Source organism: Triticum aestivum, chromosome 2A, assembly GCF_018294505.1.
Source record: "Triticum aestivum cultivar Chinese Spring chromosome 2A, IWGSC CS RefSeq v2.1, whole genome shotgun sequence".
NCBI lineage: Eukaryota > Viridiplantae > Streptophyta > Magnoliopsida > Poales > Poaceae > Triticum > Triticum aestivum.
The window spans coordinates 737,803,736-737,825,339 of NC_057797.1; the positions used below are offsets into that span (position 1 = coordinate 737,803,736).

At 47.2% G+C, this 21,604-nt stretch overlaps 1 protein-coding gene across 1 annotated transcript; it reads right to left on the reverse strand.

The window, feature by feature from the left end:
• Positions 1-12,528: 12,528 nt before the first annotated feature.
• Positions 12,529-16,927, reverse strand: LOC123190720 (AP2-like ethylene-responsive transcription factor AIL5). The gene is made up of 9 exons (XM_044603427.1): positions 16,702-16,927; positions 16,232-16,589; positions 15,813-15,895; positions 15,638-15,646; positions 15,463-15,551; positions 15,249-15,322; positions 15,002-15,052; positions 14,827-14,903; positions 12,529-13,732 (listed from the first exon to the last, which is right to left on the reverse strand). Exons 1-9 carry the CDS (start codon positions 16,760-16,762, stop codon positions 13,098-13,100), a joined length of 1,437 nt encoding a protein of 478 aa, XP_044459362.1. The 5' UTR covers positions 16,763-16,927; the 3' UTR covers positions 12,529-13,097.
• Positions 16,928-21,604: the final 4,677 nt, after the last annotated feature.

Consider the following 21,604-nt stretch of genomic DNA (forward strand, 5'->3'; position numbering starts at 1 on the left):
TGCTAAATTTTATTGTATGAGATGATCATGTTTTGTAACCGAGTTATCGGCAACTGGAAGGAGCCATATGGTTGTCGCTTTATTGTATGCAATGCAAGCGCGCTGTAATGCTTTACTTTATCACTAAGAGGTAGCGATAGTCGTGGAAGCATAAGATTGGCAACACGACAACGATGCTACGATGGAGATCAAGGTGTCGCGCGAATGACGATGGTGATCATGATGGTGCTTCGAAGATGGAGATCACAAGCACAAGATGATGATGGCCATATCATATCACTTATATTGATTGCATGTGATGTTTATCTTTTATGCATCTTATCTTGCTTTGATTGACGGTAGCATTATAAGATGATCTCTCACTAATTATCAAGAAGTGTTCTCCCTGAGTATGCACCATTGCGAAAGTTCTTCGTGCTGAGACACCACGTAATGATCGGGTGTGATAGGCTCTACGTTCAAATACAACGGGTGCAAAACAGTTGCACACGTGGAATACTCAGGTTATACTTGACGAGCCAAGCATATACAGATATGGCCTCGGAACACGGAGACCGAAAGGTCGAGCGTGAATCATATAGTAGATATGATCAACATAGTGATGTTCACCAATGAAACTACTCCATCTCACGTGATGATCGGACATGGTTTAGTTGATTTGGATCACGTGATCACTTAGAGGATTAGAGGGATGTCTATCTAAGTGGGAGTTCTTAAGTAATATGATTAATTAAACTTAAATTTATCATGAACTTAGTCCTGGTAGTATTTTGCAAATCATGTTGTAGATCAATAGCTTGCGTTGTTGCTTCCCTGTGTTTATTTTGATATGTTCCTAGAGAAAATTGTGTTGAAAGATGTTAGTAGCAATGATGCGGATTGGATCCGTGATCTGAGGTTTATCCTCATTGTTGCACAGAAGAGTTATGTGCTTGATGCACCGCTAGGTGACAGACCTATTGCAGGAGCAGATTCAGACGTTATGAACGTTTGGCTAGCTCAATATGATGACTACTTAATAGTTTAGTGCACCATGCTTAACGGCTTAGAATCGGGACTTCAAAAGACGTTTTGAACGTCATGGACCATATGAGATGTTCCAGGAGTTGAAGTTAACATTTTAAGCAAATACCCGAGTTGAGAGATATGAAGTCTCCAACAAGTTCTATAGCCAAAAGATGGAGGAGAATCGCTCAACTAGTGAGCATGTGCTCAGATTGTCTGGGTACTACAATCGCTTGAATCAAGTGGGAGTTAATCTTCCAGATAAGATAGTGATTGACAGAATTCTCTAGTCACCATCACCAAGTTAGTAGAACTTCGTGATGAACTATAGTAAGCAAGGGATGACGAAAACGACTCCCGAGCTTTTCATGATGATGAAATCGATGAAGGTAGAAATCAAAAAAAAGCATCAAGTGTTGATGGTAGACAAGACCACTAGTTTCAATAAAAGGTCAAAGGGAAGAAGGGGAACTTCAATAAGAACAGCAAGCAAGTTGCTGGTCAAGTGAAGAAGCCCAAGTCTGGTCCTAAGCCTGAGACTAAGTGCTTCTACTGCAAAGGGACTGGTCACTGGAAGCGGAACTGCCCCAAGTATTTGGCGGATAAGAAGGATGGCAAAGTGAACAAAGGTATATTTGATATACAGATTATTAATGTGTATTTTACTAGTGTTCGTAGCAACCCCTCGGTATTTGATACTGGTTCAGTTGCTAAGAGTAGTAACTCGAAACGAGAGTTGCAGAATGAACAGAAACTAGTTAAGGGTGAAGTGACGATGTGTGTTGGAAGTAGTTCCAAGATTGATATGATCATCATCGCACACCCCTATACTTTCGGGATTAGTGTTGAACCTAAATAAGTGTTATTTGGTGTTTGCGTTGAGCATGAATATGATTTGATCATGTTTATTGCAATACGGCTATTCATTTAAGTTAGAGAATAATTGTTGTTCTGTTTACATGAATAAAACCTTATATGGTTACACACCCAGTGAAAATGGTTCATTGGATCTCGATCGTAGTGATACACATATTCATAATATTGAAACCAAAAGATGCAAAGTTAATAATGATAGTGCAACTTATTTGTGGCACTGCCGTTTAGGTCATATTGGTGTAAAGCGCATGAAGAAACTCCATGTTGATGGGATTTTGGAATCACTTGATTATGAATCACTTGATGCTTGCGAACCATGCCTTATGGGCAAGATGACTAAGACTCCGTTCTCCGGAACAATGGAGCGAGCAACTGACTTATTGGAAATAATACATATTGATGTATGTGATCCGATGAGTGTTGAGGCTCACGGCGGGTATCGTTATTTTTTGACCTTCACAGATGATTTGAGCAGATATGGGTATATCTACTTGATGAAACACAAGTCTGAAACATTTGAAAAGTTCAAAGAATTTCAAAGTGAAGTGGAGAATCATTGTAACAAAAATAAAAAGTTTCTATGATATGATCGCAGAAGTAAAATATTTGAGTTACGAGTTTGGCCTTCGGTTAAAAACAATGTGAAATAGTTTCACTACTCACGCCACCTGGAACACCACAGCATAATGGTGTGTCCGAACGTCATAACCGTACTTTATTAGATATGGTGCGAACTATGATGTCTCTTACCAATCTACCACCATCGTTTTGGGATTATGCACTAGAGACAGCTGCATTCACGTTAAATAGGGCACCATCTAAATCCGTTGAAACGACACCGTATGAACTATGGTTTGGCAAGAAACCTAAGCTGTCGTTTCTTAAAGTTTGAGGTTGCAATACTTATGTGAAAAAGTTTCAACCTGATAAGCTCAAACCCAAATCGGAGAAGTGCGTCTTCATAGGATACCCAAAAAGAAAATGTTGGGTACACCTTCTATCACAGATCCGAAGGCAAGATATTCGTTGCTTTGAATGGATCCTTTCTAGAGAAGGAATTTCTCTCGAAAGAAGTGAGTGTGAGGAAAGTAGAACTTGATGAGGTAACTGTACCTGCTCCCTTATTGGAAAGTAGTTCATCACAGAAATCTGTTCTTGTGACTACTACACCAATTAGTAAGGAAGCTAATGATGATGATCATGTAACTTCAGAGCAAGTCACTACCGAATCTCGTAGGTAAACCAGAGTGAGATCCGCACCAGAGTGGTATGGTAATCCTGTTCTGGAAGTCATGTTACTAGACCATGACGAACTTGCGAACTATGAGGAAGCGATGATGAGCCCAGATTCCGCGAAATGGTTTGAGGCCATGAAATCTGAGATATGATCCATGTATGAGAACAAAGTATGGACTTTGATGGATTTGCCCGATGATCGGCAAGCCATAGAAAATAAATGGATCTTCAAGAGGAAGACGGATGCTGATAGTAGTGTTACTATCTACAAAGCTAGACTTGTCGAAAAAGGTTTTTGACAAAGTTCAAGGTGTTGACTACGATGAAATTTTCTCACTCGTAGCGATGCTTAAGTCTGTCCAAATCATGTTAGCATTTGCCGCATTTTTATGAAATCTGGCAAATGGATAAACAAAACTACATTCCTTAATGGATTTAAAGAAGAGTTGTATATGATGCAACCAGAAGGTTTTGTCAATCCTAAAGGTACTAAACAAAATATGCAAGCTCCAGCGATCCATCTATGGACTGGCGCAAGCATCTCGGAGTTGGAATATACGCTTTGATAAGTTGATCAAAGCATATAGTTTTATACAGACTTGCGATGAAGCCTGTATTTACAAGAAAGTGAGTGGGAGCACTACAACATTTCTGATAAGTATATGTGAACGACATATTGTTGATCGGAAATAATGTAGAATTATTCTGCAAAGCATAAAGGAGTGTTTGAAAGGAGTTTTTCAAAGAAAGACCTCGGTGAAGCTGCTTACATATTGAGTATCAAGATCTATAGAGATAGATCAAGACGCTTGATAAGTTTTTTCAATGAGTACATACCTAGACAAGATTTTGAAGTAGTTTAAAATGGAACAGTCAAAGAAAAGAGTTCTTTGTTGTGTTACAAGGTATGAAATTGAGTAAGACTCAAAGCCCGACGACGGCAGAAGATAGAAAGAGAATGAAAGTCATTCCCTATGCCTCAGCCATAGGTTCTATAAAGTATGCCATGATGTGTACCAGATCTATTGTATACCCTACACTGTATTAAGAAAGGGAGTACAATAGTGATCTAAGAGTAGATCACTGGACATTGGTCAAAATTATCCTTAGTGGAATAAGGAAATATTTCTCGATTATGGAGGTGACAAAAGGTTCGTCGTAAAAAGTTACGTCGATGCAAGTTTTGACACAGATCTGGATGACTCTAAGTCTCGATCTAGATACATATTGAAAGTGGGAGCAATTAGCTAGAGTAGCTCCGTGCAGAGCATTGTAGACATAGAATTCGCAAAATACTTACGAATCTGTATGTGACAGACCCGTTGACTAAAATTATCTCACAAGCAAAACATGATCACACCTTAGTACTCTTTGGGTGTTAATCACATAAATGATGTGAACTAGATTATTGATTCTAGTAAACCCTTTGGGTATAGGTCACATGAAGATGTGAACTATGGGTGTTAATCACATGGTGATGTGAACTCTTAGTGTTGAATCACATGGCGATGTGAACTAGATTATTGACTCTAGTGCAAGTGGGAGACTGAAGGAAATATGCCCTAGAGGCAATAATAAAGTTATTATTTATTTCCTTATATCATGATAAATGTTTATTATTCATGCTAGAATTTTATTAACCGGAAACATAATACATGTGTGAATACATAGACAAACAGAGTGTCACTAGTATGCCTCTACTTGACTAGCTCGTTAATCAAAGATGGTTATGTTTCCTAACCATAAACAAAAGAGTTGTTATTTGATTAACGGGATCACATCATTAGGAGAATGATGTGATTGACATGACCCATTCCATTAGCTTAGCACCCGATCGTTTAGTATGTTGCCATTGCTTTCTTCATGACTTATACATGTTCCTATGACTATGAGATTATGCAACTCCCGTTTGCCAGAGGAACACTTTGTGTGCTACCAAACGTCACAACGTAACTGGGTGATTATAAAGGAGCTCTATAGGTGTCTCCAAAGGTACATGTTGGGTTGGCGTATTTCGAGATTAGGATTTGTCACTCCGATTATCAGAGAGGTATCTCTGGGCCCTCTCGGTAATGCACATCACATAAGCCTTGCAAGCATTGCAACTAATGAGTTAGTTGTGAGATGATGTATTACGGAACGAGTAAAGAGACTTGCCGGTAACGAGATTGAACTAGGTATTAAGATACCAACGATCGAATCTCGGGCAAGTAACATACCGATGACAAAGGGAACAACGTATGTTGTTATGCGGTCTGACCGATAAAGATCTTCGTAGAATATGTGGGAGCCAATATGAGCATCCAGGCTCCGCTATTGGTTATTGACTGGAGACGTGTCTCGGTCATGTCTACATTGTTCTCGAACCCGTAGGGTCCGCACGCTTAAGGTTTCAATGACAGTTATATTATGAGTTTATGAGTTTTGATGTACCGAAGGAGTTCGAGTCCCGGATGAGATCGGGGACATGACGAGGAGTCTCGAAATGGTCGAGACGTAAAGATCGATATATTGGACGACTATATTCGGACATCGGAAAGGTTCCGATTGATTCGGGTATTTTTCGGAGTACCGGAGAATTACGGGAATACGTATTGGGCCTTATTGGGCCATACGGGAAAGAAGAAAAAGGGCCTCAAGGGTGGCCGCACCCCTCCCCTTGGTCTGGTCCGAATTGGACTAGGGAAAGGGGGCGCCCCCTTCCTTCCTTCTCCTTTTCCCTTCCTCTTTTCCTATTCCATATGGGAGGTGGAATCCTACTAGGACTAGGGAGTCCTAGTAGGACTCCACACTTGGCGCGCCCCCTCCTAGGGCCGGCCTCCTCCTCCCTTGCTCCTTTATATACGGGGGCAAGGGGGCACCTCTAGACACAGGTTGATCCACGTGATCATATTCTTAGCCGTGTGCGGTGCCCCCTTCCACCATAGTCCTCGATAATATTGTAGCGGTGCTTAGGCGAAGCCCTGCGATGGTAGTACATCAAGATCGTCACCACGCCGTCGTGCTGACGGAACTCTTCCCCGACACTTTGCTGGATCGGAGTCCGGGGATCATCATCGAGCTGAACGTGTGCTAGAACTCGAATGTGCCGTAGTTTCGGTGCTTGATCGGTCGGGCCGTGAAGACGTACGACTACATCAACCGCGTTGTGCTAACGCTTCCGCTATCGGTCTACAAGGGTACGTAGATCACACTCTCCCTTCTCGTTGCTATGCATCACCATGATCTTGCGTGTGCGTAGGAAATTTTTTGAAATTACTATGTTCCCCAACAGATTCGATCGTCGGTATCATCATACCTAGTTCAATCTTGTTACTGGCAAGTCTCTTTACTCGTTACGTAATGCTACATCCCGTAACTAACTCATTATTTACATTGCTTGCAAGGCTTATAGTGGTGTGCATTACCGAGAGGCACAGAGATACCTCTCCGATACACGGAGTGACAAATTTTAATCTTGATCTATGCCAACTCAACAAACACCATTTGAGACACCTGTGGAGCATCTTTATAGTCACCCAGTTACGTTGTGACGCTTGATAGCACACTAAGTGTTCCTCCGGTATTCGGGAGTTGCATAATCTCATAGTCACAGGAACATGTATAAGTTATGGAGAAAGCAATAGCTGTAAACTAAACGATCAACGTGCTAAGCTAACGGATGGGTCAAGTCAATCACATCATTCTCTAATGATGTGATCTCGTTTATCAAATGACAACTCTTTGTCCATAGTTAGAAAACTTAACCATCTTTCATCAACGAACTAGTCAAGTAGAGTCGTACTAGTGACACTCTGTTTGTCTATGTATTTACACATGTACTAAGTTTCTGGTTAATACAATTCTAGCATGAATAATAAACATTTATCATGATATAAGGAAATATAAATAACAACTTTATTATTGCTTCTAGGGCATATTTCCTTCACTTGGCGCATACTCCAAGACACATTTGAATATTCGACCTGCTTATCCCTAGATGTAACCGACCTACATGTAACCCTAGATACCCTCGGCCCCTATATAAGCCCAAGAGGTTTAGAGCATAGGGTAGAGAATTAGACATTCACATACGATTTCGAGGTAGATCATCTTGTACTTTCTACTCCAACACAATCAATACAACAAGAGTAAGATGTAAGGTTTTACCTCTTCGAGAGGGCCCAAACATGGGTAAACGTCGTCTTCCTTGTTCATCTCGTTACCATCTAGCTTAGATCACCAGCTCGGGGCCCCCTACCCGAGATATGCCGGATTTAACTCCGACACGCCGCAAGGCTGCTCCACCCCTAGTTCTTTGGCGACGTTGAGTTCTGGAAGGCAAAGCGCTACCAGATCAAGGACCTCGTACGCGTACAATCTGGTGGAGAGATCGTGCTTTCGGTGTTTGTTCGAGGGAGAAAATTATCCCTGTTGGGAGGTTGCAAATTCCAGCTGCGGAAATCTGCGGCGACGATCTTCACCAACAATTCTTCCGATGCAACTCCGAGTTGATAACGATCTGATCTAACCTGTTATGCATCTTCAGAGTGATCCTAGGTTTGTACGTAGGATGATACTTTTTTTTTTGTTTTCTACTATGTTACCCAACATTACCTATAGGTCTATCCAACCCATCCCTGATATATTGAACCGACTCATGACTATGGTTTCACCACGGGAACGGGTCACCTGCAAAATCAAGATCGTGCAAACCTCAATCCTCCAAAGCACCTTAGAAATTGTCCATCACAGCCTAGGGGCAAGCCACCCCTCCGTCCTTCTCACACAGCAACAATATTTCATTAAAATCTCAAGCCCCCAGCCAAGGCTTGTTACTATGGTTTTGTAAGGTCCCTAAAAGGCGCCATGTCACCTCCTTCTTGTCCATTTTTTAATCTCCACAGACCCTCTAAAACCCCACTCAAAACCATCCTCCTTATTTTTTTTTGTGCCAATGTGGTACCTTGAGCATCACCCGTCCTTGCATACATTTCCTGAAAACACAGCAAGCCGGCCACTCTGACCATTAATTTTCTGAATCAATTTCACCTCAGCCACTCCAACCCTTCCCCTAGGCATCGGGTCCTCCTTCTTCCGGACATCCAGGAGACCTGTAATTGGCGAGCCATTCCCCAAACACCGGCAATTCAATGCCACTAGCCTCATTGATTCCTGCTGGTGCGTCAAGCAAACCTTACTAGTGAGTAATAAGAAGTACTCCATCTGTTTACAAATATAAGATGTTCTAACTTTCTTTTTGCCTGAATCAGATGTATATAGACATATTTTAATGTGTTTGTTGACTCATTTCAATCTGTATGTACTGGAAATATCCAAAATGCCTGGTATTTGTCGACGAAGGGAGTGGTACACACGTCAAGCGTACGTGTTAACGCCTGCTGCTGCCGCTGTTGGCAACGAAATGCAGCTCGCCACCACACGGATCGATCCCGTTCCAGCGTAGTTTAAACGCGCCGGACGATACACGGGGCGCGTGGATTCGTGACGGTGGGAATAGGATCAGTTCGCACCCTCGGCCCTTCAACTAGGCGGTATCGGCACTTCCAGCTGGCCCGCACAAAAGGCGGAGCCTCCAGCAGCTGAAATGGTGAGGGCGTTGGATCTCGCCGCCGCCGCCGCCGGCTCCGTGCAGCGCGCGCCCGGCGCCGTCGTGGGTCTGCTCTTCGTCCTCGTGGCCGCGGTCGCCGTCGTGGCCATCGCGGCGTTCGGCTGCGCCGACGACGGGAGGGCCAAGCGACGCCGCCGCGAGCGCTGGGGCAGCGGCAGCGGCGCCGGCTACGGAGGTGATGGCGCCGGCGGCGGCGGCTGCGGTGGTGGAGGCGGTCACGGGGGCGGTGGGGGCGGCGGTTGAGGAGCTGAGCGCGCCACGCGAGGGGGTGGCTCCATCCTGTCTACCTGACCCTGACGGACGGCTCGGCTTGCTCTGCTTCTCTTTTGAATTTCATCGTCTCGTTGAATGTATCTGCGCTTCTGCAGTATAGATCGGTTGTAAAATACGTACTTGTATGCTTATGGACGCCATTTTGCTGTGTCATGGTGGCTGTTTCGATTGTTCTGACCATGAGTACTGAGCTATAGGCAATCTGTATGGAACTTTGATCTTTTTTCTTTTTGGTGGTACTTTGATCTTTCTTGATCGTTGTGTTCATCATAACCTCTTGGGCGGTGAGTACCACTAGCTAGCACCGTAGCAGAGGCGGCGATGGGTGCACGGCCGGATCAGGAATTCTTCGGTGGCGGCATGGCCGACGGCCGGATCAGGAAACGCGGGTGATGCATTTTGTCCAGCTATATGCATGTTCGTGAAGATCATTTTGCTATATGTTTGTGAAGATCATTTTGCTGTGTCATGGTGGCTGGTTCACTTGTTGTAATGAGTAGTGAGGCTACCACCGATGGAGGCAATCTGTACTGTCAAACTGTGGTCTTTTATCCTTTTGATCGTTGTGTGTGTTCATCATCGTAGCCGCTACGGCGAGCACTGGGTGAACGGCCGGATCGGGAATTCGGCGGTGGCGGCATGGGGGATGTCCGATCAGGAACTCGCTACTGATGCTTTTTTGTCCAGCACCAGCAGTCTCGGTCTCTGAGATGCCTCAGATCCACACCAAAAAAGCGTGTGGACGTCCCTCCAGAAGAGCAACGATCGAGGAGCGACCGGAACGCGTGGTGCTAGCGCCAAGGCACTGCCCATGCCGTCGGTGAGACCTCGCCGGGCCGTGTGGCTGGAGGTGACCAGCCAGTCTGGGCCGCCGGTGAGAAGACGACGGAAGGAGGCCCAAACATGGCACGCGCCGAGGCTGCCACGCGCAGCGGTACCGCGCGCTACGCGACACCGGGCCTCGGAGGCGTGCATGGCCGACACAAAGAGAAAAGGAGAGGAGAGATCTGGATATGGTACTGGTGCTACAGTAGCACCGTGGAGTGGGGCCAACTCCACCGCACGAGCCCATCCTTTCCACGCGCGTCCGTCTGTGGTAAAACAGACGAACCAGACGGTCCAGCGCGCAGACGCAAACGGATTTTTGTCCGTTTTCTGTCCGCTCTCGACCCATCCCCAGTCCAAGTTTGCATCGCTTTTTGGGTGAACGGACATCACGCGGACCCGCGGGCCGTCTGCGCGTGTCCTCCCCTGGCCCGCCCGTCGGTGTCATAGGGGTGCCTTTTTCTATCCGCCCCCCTCCTTTCTCCGGCCGCACCCCCTCCACTCTTCCCTACTCTTTCCCTCGCCGCCGCCGCTGCTGCCATTGCAGTTGTGCAGCTCGAACGCGCGCTCGCCCAGCCCCTTCCCCTCGGCGCCCCCGAGCTATCCAACCACGGCCACCTGCTTTGCGCACCCGCCGGCCGTATTTGGGACGGATTCGGTTGGTCTTCAGCTCGTCCGGCTATGGGAGGCCGTGCCGCGCCATGGACTGGCCGGGCATAGGGCCGGAAGGCCACATGCAGACAGTGGCTCCACCTCTAGCCGCTTGGATCTACACCGTCGGTGGTCCGCCGACAGATACACGAATGGCGGTCGGCCGGGCTCGGTGCTAGCTCAAAAGCTCGTCGGCTCACCATTATCACTCATTAAGTGCGACCACTGCCCAAAGAAGGTCGTGCGCCGCGTGTCTACAACGCCGGAACATCCCAGATGGGTGTTCATCAAGTGCTTAAATGATGGGGTATGTGCTCTTTTTAGCTTCGGTTTGTGCTCTAGATTTGACTAGTTGTGCTAACTTCAAATGTTATTGTGTAGCATGGATGCAAGTTTTGGTATTGGGAAGAAGAGTACATCGATATATTGATAGAGCGCAATTTAGTAGATGTTCGTGCAGTTTTAGCTATCATAGAGGCTGTAGATGAGACAAATGCACTTGTTGCTAGATTAGAGGCTAGACACGAGACTAGATGCGAAGAAGCAACCTCTACTTCTTTAGATTCAAAAAAGAAAGAAGCACGCAAGATTGAGCCTCCTCTGCAGATCAACAACGAATGCATCAAGAAGGCACTAATCCAACTTACAAGAGCAGTTATGAAAGTTTGATATCTTTTAAAATGTATTTTTGTGGTTCTTATTTTTTTGGGTCTTGTTTTTCTAGTCAAAATTTGATGATGTATTCTCATGTATCAAAAATGAATGATAACAAAAAGTAAAGGGTTAGCAAAGAAAAAAGTACGCGGACAGAATGCGGCCGGGATGTATCCGCGCGTTGGACGCAGGCCACCGCATTCCAGAAACGGCCCGGACACGATCCCATTGCCCTATCCAAACATATATAATCCGGGTAAAATGCACGTCCGTTTAGGTTGCGCGATGGAGTTGGCCTGAATACAATGTACACAGCAAAAGAATGTTTGCTTGCGCATGATGCGAGCATGCCGACGATGATTGCATTTGCATCCAGGGAGCACGAGGGTAACCTAAACCTGGCACCGCTTCTTTCCGATCAAACAGTAAACACTATCCACATATCGATGATCCTTCGGCAAATATGGTGTTTTGAACCTTCTATGAAAGTTGACCCTCATTTGAATTTTTTTGGGGGTCTGACCATTTTCCTACCGCCATGGTCAGATCCTGAAAAAAATCAAACCAGGGTAAGATCCAGCTTAAATTCCATCCAAAACAGCTTGTCTTACATTTATTTAGGTACGAATGTGGGACACTTTGGTTTGTAGGATTTTGAAAACATAGAAATAGAAAAAGTATAAGGTTGGAGTGGCATGCCCACTTAAATCCTATAGGATTAGCAATGAATGTTTGATGTCACAGGAAAAACAAAAAAATATAAAAAAAGATTGAAGTGGATGTTAGATTTTTTTTATAAAATGTAGTATAAAAGATTCCATAGAAAAAATCCTATGGAATCCAATTCTATAAATCAATAAACCAACATAAAAAAATCTAAATATTTCAATCCTTCAAAAATCATTAAATTCATTTGAATCAAAGAAGCCCTAAGTAAGACAAGCTCTTTGGAATGGAGGTAGTACATTCAAGCACATACTGCATGCCATTTCTCAGGAAGCTACTATCAGTAAGCTATAGGATATCTGAAGGATCTAAATCCTTAGAAAATTCTTTAGAAAATTTTTCTATGTTGGCCTTTTGATTCATAGGTTTGGATCCCATGGAAATTTTTCCTATAAATCTTTTATACTACATTTCATAGAAAATCTAACATACACTTTAATCTCTTTTTACAATCTTTGCTTTCCATGTGGCATCAAACACTTCCTGCTAATCCTATAGGATCCAACTTGGCATGCCATCCCAATCCTATGCTTTCCCTATTCCTACATTTTCAAAATCCTGCGAATCAAAGAGGCCCTAATCATTCATATTTCATAGTTACAGATACGATGGCAGTAGTACGTTTTCTAGATGTAAAATGGTAGTATCATGTTTCAGCAACAAGCATGGAGTAAACATGAACCTTGGAATTTATATCTCCTCTCTGACTAACCCTGGAGCGACCATACCGTTCCAGGTGTACATGCAGGGGGGCTCTAATTTAAAGCGATCGACCTACAAAAGAGCACAAAAGAGCAAAAGCTACAAAGATGTCCCTGCTCTGCTTACGTTCTACAGGGCTGGCTGGCTGGCTAAAACTATGATGGCTCCAGCAGAAAGACAAAGCTCAAAGGAGCAGCAAACAACAAAGCCCAGCCATCACAGACGCAAAGTGGCCAAAGCTACGAAAGGGAAAAGAAAAGTTCAGAAGATACAACCAGAAACAAATGCTAGCTAGCTTGCTTGTTGTTAGCACACCACAGTGGTCGTCTTCTACCCTGCGTCTGACCTGTCAGCGTCTCATCCATGCATGCTGCTTCCTATATTTGCACCATATCATCATGCCCTACCCTACCCCCCACCTCCTCTTTTACCTCTTTGTTGTGTCGTGTGGCTTCTGAGAACTATGTCAGTCTTGATCTCATCACATCGCATCCATCAGGGCCAGGGCCAGGCCACCTTCATTCTCCACCGCCCCGAATCATTCCATTCCAAAGATCGGCGTCTGAAAGGCTGCCACATTTGGATAGTATCCAAAGGACCCGGCCGTCACCGAGCTTTCGTAGGGCCCACCGCTGCTGAAAGCCGCCATGGGCGTCGACGCGCCGAACCCCATGGACTGATGCTGATCATGCTGCTGCTGCTGCCCCTCCCCCTCCTGCTCCTGCTGATGGTCGTGTTGCTGAAGGTGCAAGTCGACGCCGTTGCTACCGTAGCAGTGAGGCGCCATGGCGCCGCCGGGGCCGGCGTTGGCGAAGTCGAGGTTGACGCCGGAGCTGTAGAGCCCGTAGCCCAGCCCCTGCAGGTTGCCCTGCTGGTGGTGCTGGAGCGCCAGGAACGAGAGGTAGTCCTGCTGCTGCTGGTCGTACTTCATCGGCAGCGCCGTGAACGCCAGCGAGTGCGGCGCTTCGACGGGCAATGGAGCGGCTTCCGGGGAGCTGGACTCCAGGGCCTTGCTGCCCCGCCCCGCGCCGCCGGACATGTTGCCGATCGGGAGGTTGCTGCTGATGATGCTCTCCACGTTGTACCGGCCGATCTCGAAGTTGGTGACGGCGTTCAGGCCCCGGAACTTGATGGCCGCAATGTCGTAGGCTTCCGCGGCTTCCTCCTCCGTGCCTACGTAAACAGAATCTCACTTGTTAGATTTTTTTATCAAAATATCAGTTGCTTGAGAGCAAGTAACATTCTTAATATTGTTGCAGTAAAATCAACATACATTAGTCATTGCTACAACAAAAAAAAGAACACATACGAAACATTTCACTTGAAAAAACAAACACAGATGGAACATATGGTACAAGCACATTGACAAAAGTATGCAGAAGAATGCCCATGGATTTCCAGCTCCTAGACAGCAATGCAAGCTGCATCATTAAGACTTTTGACTAATTAGCTGCTAGTACTGACAAGCCCATGAGTGCAATGAGCTTAGTTAAACCGAGTGCAATAATGACCGTCTCCGTAACGTACACTCCTAATATAATCACCGGTCAGACGCTTTGTGGAAAGCTGGCCGCGAAAACAGTAACTAGATTCCAAGTTCTAAATACAGGTTGCTAGATGCAATGCAGGAAGAAAGTGCCCAGGCTCCCATCTGAGCATTACATACATTCCAAGCAAGCATGCATGGCCATGGTTTCTTCTTTTCTCTACCCCCTACCCTCCATGCAAAAAGCCCGAAAACCATGATAAAAGATGACAAATGGGAATCAAATGTGGGCATCCATGCCTGTAAGATACACGTGGTCCATGGGTGCATCTGGTCAAACTTGATGGTTTTTGACCTAGATAAAAAATATGTCGACGAATCTAGCTACAAGACCTGTACGAACAGACTGTAAATTAAGATGAACCTACGTGCACGGCAAAGAGTATTGTAATGTGGTTGTTAATGGAAAGATGCGACTAATGCCCGCTTCGAGGGGAGGGCTAACACGTGCTCCCCTCCTACTTGAGATTTCATTACTCAACTAAGTTAAGACAAGATTGTACTCTCACTTAACTCTTGGTTAATTTATCCACATAACTCTCCTTTTGGGAACAAAAGAGATAATGTAAGCTACCAGCAAAGATATATCCTGGTTTCATAAAAAAAAAAACGCCCTGGTTTAGTAACCAGTGGGTGCAGTGTGAGAAAGTAGACGAACATGCATGTCTGCATCCGACTAAGTACAGGAAATGGATTTTTGTACAAGGACGTATGTACTTACTGAATGTTCCGAGGTATAGATCCTTGTTGCCAGCAACACGTCCGATCCTAGCCTGCCATCGACCATGCTGGTGATGTCTAGATGATAGAATGCAAAAACAAACACTTTTAGATGACACCACATGCAAGAGGCCAAACATGATCAACACAAGCAAAACATGGAGGAGAATATGAACCTTGTGACACCCCTGTATATGGAAGCGCCACGGGAGAATCCACTACTCTTCCTGCACAAGATTACAAGTTTTTTCCTCATCAAAATTACTACTTGAATAACATAAAAATGCTATAGTATTAAGTGATGAAACATGCATCCTATATAGAATGTCCACGCATGCATGTAAGCATGCACACAATGCAAGTGCAACATCAGAAGACTAGAAGTGGTCATTATTAGTAGCCTATATGTATGTATGTATGTACCTCCTAAGTGAAGCTACAAACTCCTGGCGTGTCATGTGCTTCATCTCCTCCACCTCCTTTTCATAGTCGGCAACCTAAAAAAGAACACTTGCCGCATAAAGATACACATCCGGCCAGCACATCGGTAGATATGCCCATGCTTTGCTGCACATTCTTGCACATATCCAGGAGTTTTTGCAATCATGCATTGCAATCCATCAATCTATCGTCTTACCGGGAAGTTGGTGGTGGTGCTAGACCCCCAGTACTTCAGCGCGGCGAGATCGTACGCCCTTGCCGCCTTCTCCTCCTTATCATAGCCACCTGTTCCATGCAGCACCAACACTTTAGCATCACCCACACCGATACACTTTTTTTAATGCAAGAACTGGAAGGCTCTCGTTTCTTACCGAGGTAAACTGGAGAGAGAACACACCAGAAATAACAGCCATGAAGGAGGAACACATCAAGTTGATATGTCAAGAACATCAAGAAGCACAAGTTAAGAACAGCAAAATGATGAGTGCATTTGATCATTAGCAGAAGTATGTGCATGGTAAGCAGAGAGTAGTATCGTGTGTTCACCTTGGCGGCCCTTGCGGCTCTGGCCTTCACGCCGGCAGCTGTTGTCCCACAGATGCGCCTCGTATCTACCCGTCCAACGGTGCCTAAAAATCACCCAAAATGGACAGTAAAATCAGATGCGCAGGCCAAAACTTGATCGAGCATAGGAAAAAGAACACCTTATTCAGAACAGCTTATTACACCAAATCAACAGCTTAATTAGTTCCATCATTTCTTCTTTTTCTATGATGTGGTTAGGTTACGGGATAATCTGTGTGCCATATGTGCATCTAGACGAATATCGACCAGGTATTTGCATGCAAGCAGTACAGACTACAGAGCTCAAGGACCCAAGCAGGGCACCATTTTGTATAGGTTTCTTGGGCAAATAGCTAGATGGATCAATCGATCGACCACCGCCATGCATAGAGCTGGCTTACCGCGTGACGCCACGGTAGATGGAGGTCCTCTGCCCGAAGGAGTCGACGGCCTTCTTCTGCTCCGGCGTCGGGGCCGTCATCTTCGGGTCGGCCTGCTCCTGAGGAGCCGCCGCTGGGGAGATAGTGGGTGCCGTGGTTCCACTAGCACCGCTCAGGAATCCGGCGGCCAAGAACTTGAGCTCTGAGTCGTACATCTCGGCGGTCGCTGCAGACACAACCTGGTCGCCGCGGCCGGCGTCATTATTATTCCTCCCGTTGGCGCCGCCCCCGAGGAAGTCCTCGAGCTTGGGCGGCGGCCCGGCCCCGGCGATGGCGGCCAGCTCGGCGGCCGCTCCCCGCTCCTCCTCCTCCATCTCACCTGCGCACGCACACATATATACCAAGCACATCAGCACGGCGGCGCACCAAGAAGGAAGGTAACTGAGCAAGAGAAGGAAGGGATCGAGGCGGAGTGGGACAGTAGTACTCACAGTGGTGAGCGAGGGAGAAGTTGAGCCACGGGTAGTGGCCATGCGCGGCGTCCATGTCCATGCTCAGAACGATGATGAGTAGTCCTACCAGCAAACTCCTCGATGCGAGCGAGCTAGCGAGAGATGTTTCGCTTCTCGAGGGAAGAGGAGGAGGAAGGCTATTGGTTTTGTGGGGCGGTGAAGAATGGGCGGTGGACTGGACTCGGGGGGCGTTAAAATAGAGGAAGCAGACTGGACACGGTAGGAGTGCTTCCTGCCAGCCGCGGTATATTTCTATGTGGGTTCCGAGGCGGTGAGAGATGCTTTTTACCCCCGCCCCTCCGTGCCCTTGGCCTTGGCTTTTTGCTCAAGCGTCGGGCCGGTCACCGTGGCAGCGGTTCCCGGTAGCAGAGGGGAGGCGCCGCGACGTGGTGTTTTACAGGTGGAGGCGCGGTAGGGGTGGCCGGGGAGGCGGTATATATCTTGACCGCCTTCGAAGCAAAGCACGGCCATGCATGCCATGCCATGCCATGGCGTGCCCAGCGCTGAACGGATAGGCTCGATCGGCCTCTTGCTGCCGCTGAGCTCTGGCTTGGCTCCTCTCTTTTCTACCGGTCCTCTTTTTTTCTTTTTTTGAGGAAAACTACCGCGGTCCTCTTTTGTTCACACAGCCGACTTTTTTCTTCTTTTAATCGGAGAGTTCTGCGTGCCGATCGATCAAGTTGATCATGTCCATGCCGGCCAGCTCGATCGGCCAACAGAAGGTGACAAATGCTCCGTGCTTCTGTGGCAGCCGTCCGTGCACGGCAGTGTACAAATTTTCATGCCTTTGGTCGTGTGTACGCTTGTGGATCTGCGGCGCATGCATGCAGATCAGATAGCGTCCCGTAGCATGCATGCATCAGGTCGATGGATGTCCGGCGGGACGAACCGTGGTACTACCGGCCGGCAGCAAGACATCACGGTCAACGGGTCAAACGTGTCTGGGAATAAAGCAGGTGTGCGGCGATCGCAAAGTGGCCAAAGGGAAAAAGGCGAGCGCGGCACGGTCCTTCCTTGCTCGCAACGGACACCGGAATTAAGGAGGTCCTGATGATTTCGTGTCACCGGACATTCCAAAGCACCGGACAACAGCTAGCTCCAACTACAGTGCATTTTCTTTTTCTTTAGCTCAAAATAGTAGTGCACACACCCGCTCGACCTGGGCCAGTATACAAGGTCGGAAGGTCCCATTGTACTTAGGTCTAATTTTAACCACAGGTTTAACAAGGAAATACGAGTTATGTTCACTACTAAGAGGAACCACCTCCGTTCCGAATACCTGGAGCTGTAGGTTTTTTTAAGTCAAACTTCCATTATGTTTGATCAACTTTTCAGAAAGAAAGAAAATGCTAAAATCCACATCTTGGAATATGTGTAGTATGAAAATATATATTATGATTAACCTTTTTTTGCGAGAAAAACTTAAGATTTATTCATCTTCAAAGCTAACTTGGTATTTTATACGTTGGCACATCTTTTCTACTAACTTGGTCAAAATTTCTAAAAGTTTAGCTTAGGACAAACCTAAAACTTCAAATATTTTAAAATGGATGGATTATATCGTTACAAACTTCATCATAATGCAAGTCTATGATAAATAACTCATACTAATTCTTAGTTAAATCGATGGTTATGGTAGACCTTGTATACTAGTCCGGAGGGAGTGGTATAGGCATGTATATATATATACAAGTTGATCAAGAGTTTCCAATACCCGACTCATCGCTTGTGAAATATATTTCTCTTACGCTTGTGTGAATTTCAGCGTGGGTTTATTGATGAATCGGGATTATAAAAGAATCTCGGACAGTTTCAATTTCTACATCGTTTCTTTTATTTATTTTAATGTACATACTCTTGACAAGTTAACGTCTCTACAAGTTTTAGAACTTAGTTTGGATGGTCTAAATTAATAAAGCCTAAATGGTTGAACAGGTTGAACCTAATACGAAGGTGCCAATAAAAAGCACCGCAAGACAAACATCATGTTAAACTAGGAGCACAACCTGAATACATGGGACTAAAGTTTGTTGAACCAAGGGATGAGGAGAGTGCACGGCCAAAAAATTGGAGGTTGACAAAACGTCATAAAAAAGACCTCGCTTGCTTCAAAACAAAGTCGGACATTATCTTGGTGCCATTTGTCGAAGAACACTTTGTGATCCCATCATCATGTCTTGAAGGGTATCAATCAATCAAACAACAAGAAAGTTAACCAGAGAGTTCGAATGAACAATGCCAACTGTGGATAGAAGGGACTCAGAGAAGAACATTATAGTTGAGTGAAACCACACCAATAGAAACCCAGACACTGACTATGAACCAACCACGTGATGACCGGCTAACAAAGACGAAAGGCTACCAATCCATAGCCTATGAAAGAGGGTTGTCCTCTTAGCACCACGGTCCCCTAGTTTGTCAAAACAGACCAAGAGTTTTCACCGAGAGCCTAAGGTGGAGGGGACATGGTCTTATGACGATAGTAAGTAGCCCTCGAAATTGTGACACATTATCATCGACATCAGTAGTATGTATGATCAATATCGATCTTGGTGATGCACGATGCCCGAGAGGTGTGTTCTGAGTGGACACTCTAGCCAAGGTAGTCGTGGATGACACGGTCACACGATGACACTCGACGATCCGGTAAGCAACGGGGACACGGCAGGAGGCAGCAGGTAAGGTTGGTCGCCACGCCACCCGCGCCCCTTGGGGACGGGGCAGGGAAGCGGGGCGTTTTTTGATGCAATCACAAATTTGTGCTACCATCTGTAATCTATTTTTAAATTTTTGAGCTGGAAATCCATGAACATTTGCACATAGGGTATAGCTAGGTCTCAGTCGACTGAAATTTGGTTAAATCTCAGGCAATTATATAACATGCAAGAGAAGAAAAACTGAAAAGAAAATTTGCAGGAATATTAATGTAAGATCTCACGAGACTCAGCAAGACTGTTGCACATATACTAGGTGCACCGGCCATCTGGGACAGAAATACACACATGACACTGACCGTGACACCATGATTAGTAGCATACACGACCATAAAACATGATGTAGTGGTGAAGCAACAACTTTGTACTAGGCCGGAGAGCAGGATGGGGGGCTTTATGTCTCGCATGGAGGAAGCAAGGAATTAGCATCATCATCAGCTACTCCCTCCGTTCGGAATTACTTGTCGCGAAAATGGATGTATCTAGATGTATTTTAGTTCTAGATACATCAATTTTCGAGACAAGTAATTCTGAACGGAGGGAGTACGTAGTACTACTCCTACAAGCGCCCGCCGGGAGACATGCCAGCCGGGCCCCGCGTTTGTTAGCAAGCAGCTGTCGGTCTGTCCACCGAAAATATGCTGCTGGAGCGCCGCGGTTAAGCCCATGCCGTGCATGCCCAGCCAGACCCATCGTGCATGCATGCGTCCGCCGCGGCGTTTACTTACTTTGGCTGGCGTCGTTCGGCCGTCCCGCGGGCGGCACGTCGCCGTGGGCTGCATGCACGCGCCCACATGGCCGGACGCCGTTGGGCTGGCTGTCGGTCGTTGGGTTCGGTCGCATGCAAAAAGCTGTTTGTTTGCGGCCGCTCCGGTGATGAACGTTCTTGAGCGTGTGACGAGAGATCCGCGTGCCGTCGTATTTTCGCGAGTTCATACAGAAGCTTGCTTCTACGAATGGGCTCGATCATTATAAAACGAAGCCGTCGTTGAGCTCGCCATGCATGGACCCTTCGGCTCGGCACGTGACGCGCGGGCGGCGCGGGCGCCCGGAGCTTGCGCTGCGCCGCGGGAGAAGTCGGCAGGCAGCTGCTGCCTGCACCGAGCACCAGCACGTGAGGGACGCGTGCGCCGTGCCTTGGCTACCGCCCGCCGCTGCGTTTAACCGTCTCTGCCGCGCGTGTCCCTACAGGCGCACGTGCGGCCGGAACCGTGGCCGGCCGGCCGTGGCTTGTGCGAATCCAACCGGCCGGAACAGGGCAGCAAAAGGAATCTGGTCAAAACGGAGGGCTCGGGTTAGAACAAGGAAGAGAAGAGAAGAGAGTGGGCGTCACGTGGGCGTGCCCACCTAACATATAAAAGCTGCTAGAGTACCTGCCCATCCAGCGCCATCGCGGATTCAGATTCATCCTGCGCGCACGTTTCACCTCGCTGGCGGCGTAACAGTAATTTCTGTCGCCCTGGTGAAAATCCCACCGCTCGTTTTTCTGTACGCCCCGCGATCGGCCCGGGAGCAGTTGACAAGTGGGCCAGGCCTGCGCGGGGGCCAGCCTAGCAGCGATACGGTGTGTGCGTCTCTGTGTCCGGGTGAAAACAGGAGCGATCGATGGTGGGTTGCCAGGGGCGTTCGTGGGTTGGCAGGGCGTTTTTTTACCGTCCTCGTTTGCACCCAGCGGCCGCGCCTCCGCTTCAGCCGCGACGGGCCCATCTGTCGGTCTCGCGGGTGCGCGCCTCGGAGAGAGCAACGACCGAGCGGGCGACCTGGGCTAGCAGGCACGACAGAAAATAAAAGGGGAAGCGGCAGCGAGAGAAAAGAGGAAAAGCAGTCAGACCTAGCCCCGGCCCCCGCAGCCGCCTCCTCTCCTGCCGCCGTCGCCGCCTCGGCCTCGGCCGGCCCTGCTCTGCCGGCGCCCGTCGGCCTTGATCCGGCCTCGGCAGGAGGAGCTCGCCCTTGAGTAGGACTCAATATAAGGAGGGGAGCAGCAGCCGCGCCCCGTGCTCCATCGGTGCCCTTCGCCCTCGATCCGTCCTCGGCAGGAGGAGCTCGAGCCGAGGAGCGCGACCTCGATCCGGACTCGGCAGGAGGAGGGAAGCAGTAGCCGCGCCAGCCGACGCGCCTCGCCGCAACCTCTGCGATATCAGGCGCCATCTCATTCCCCATCTCTTCTG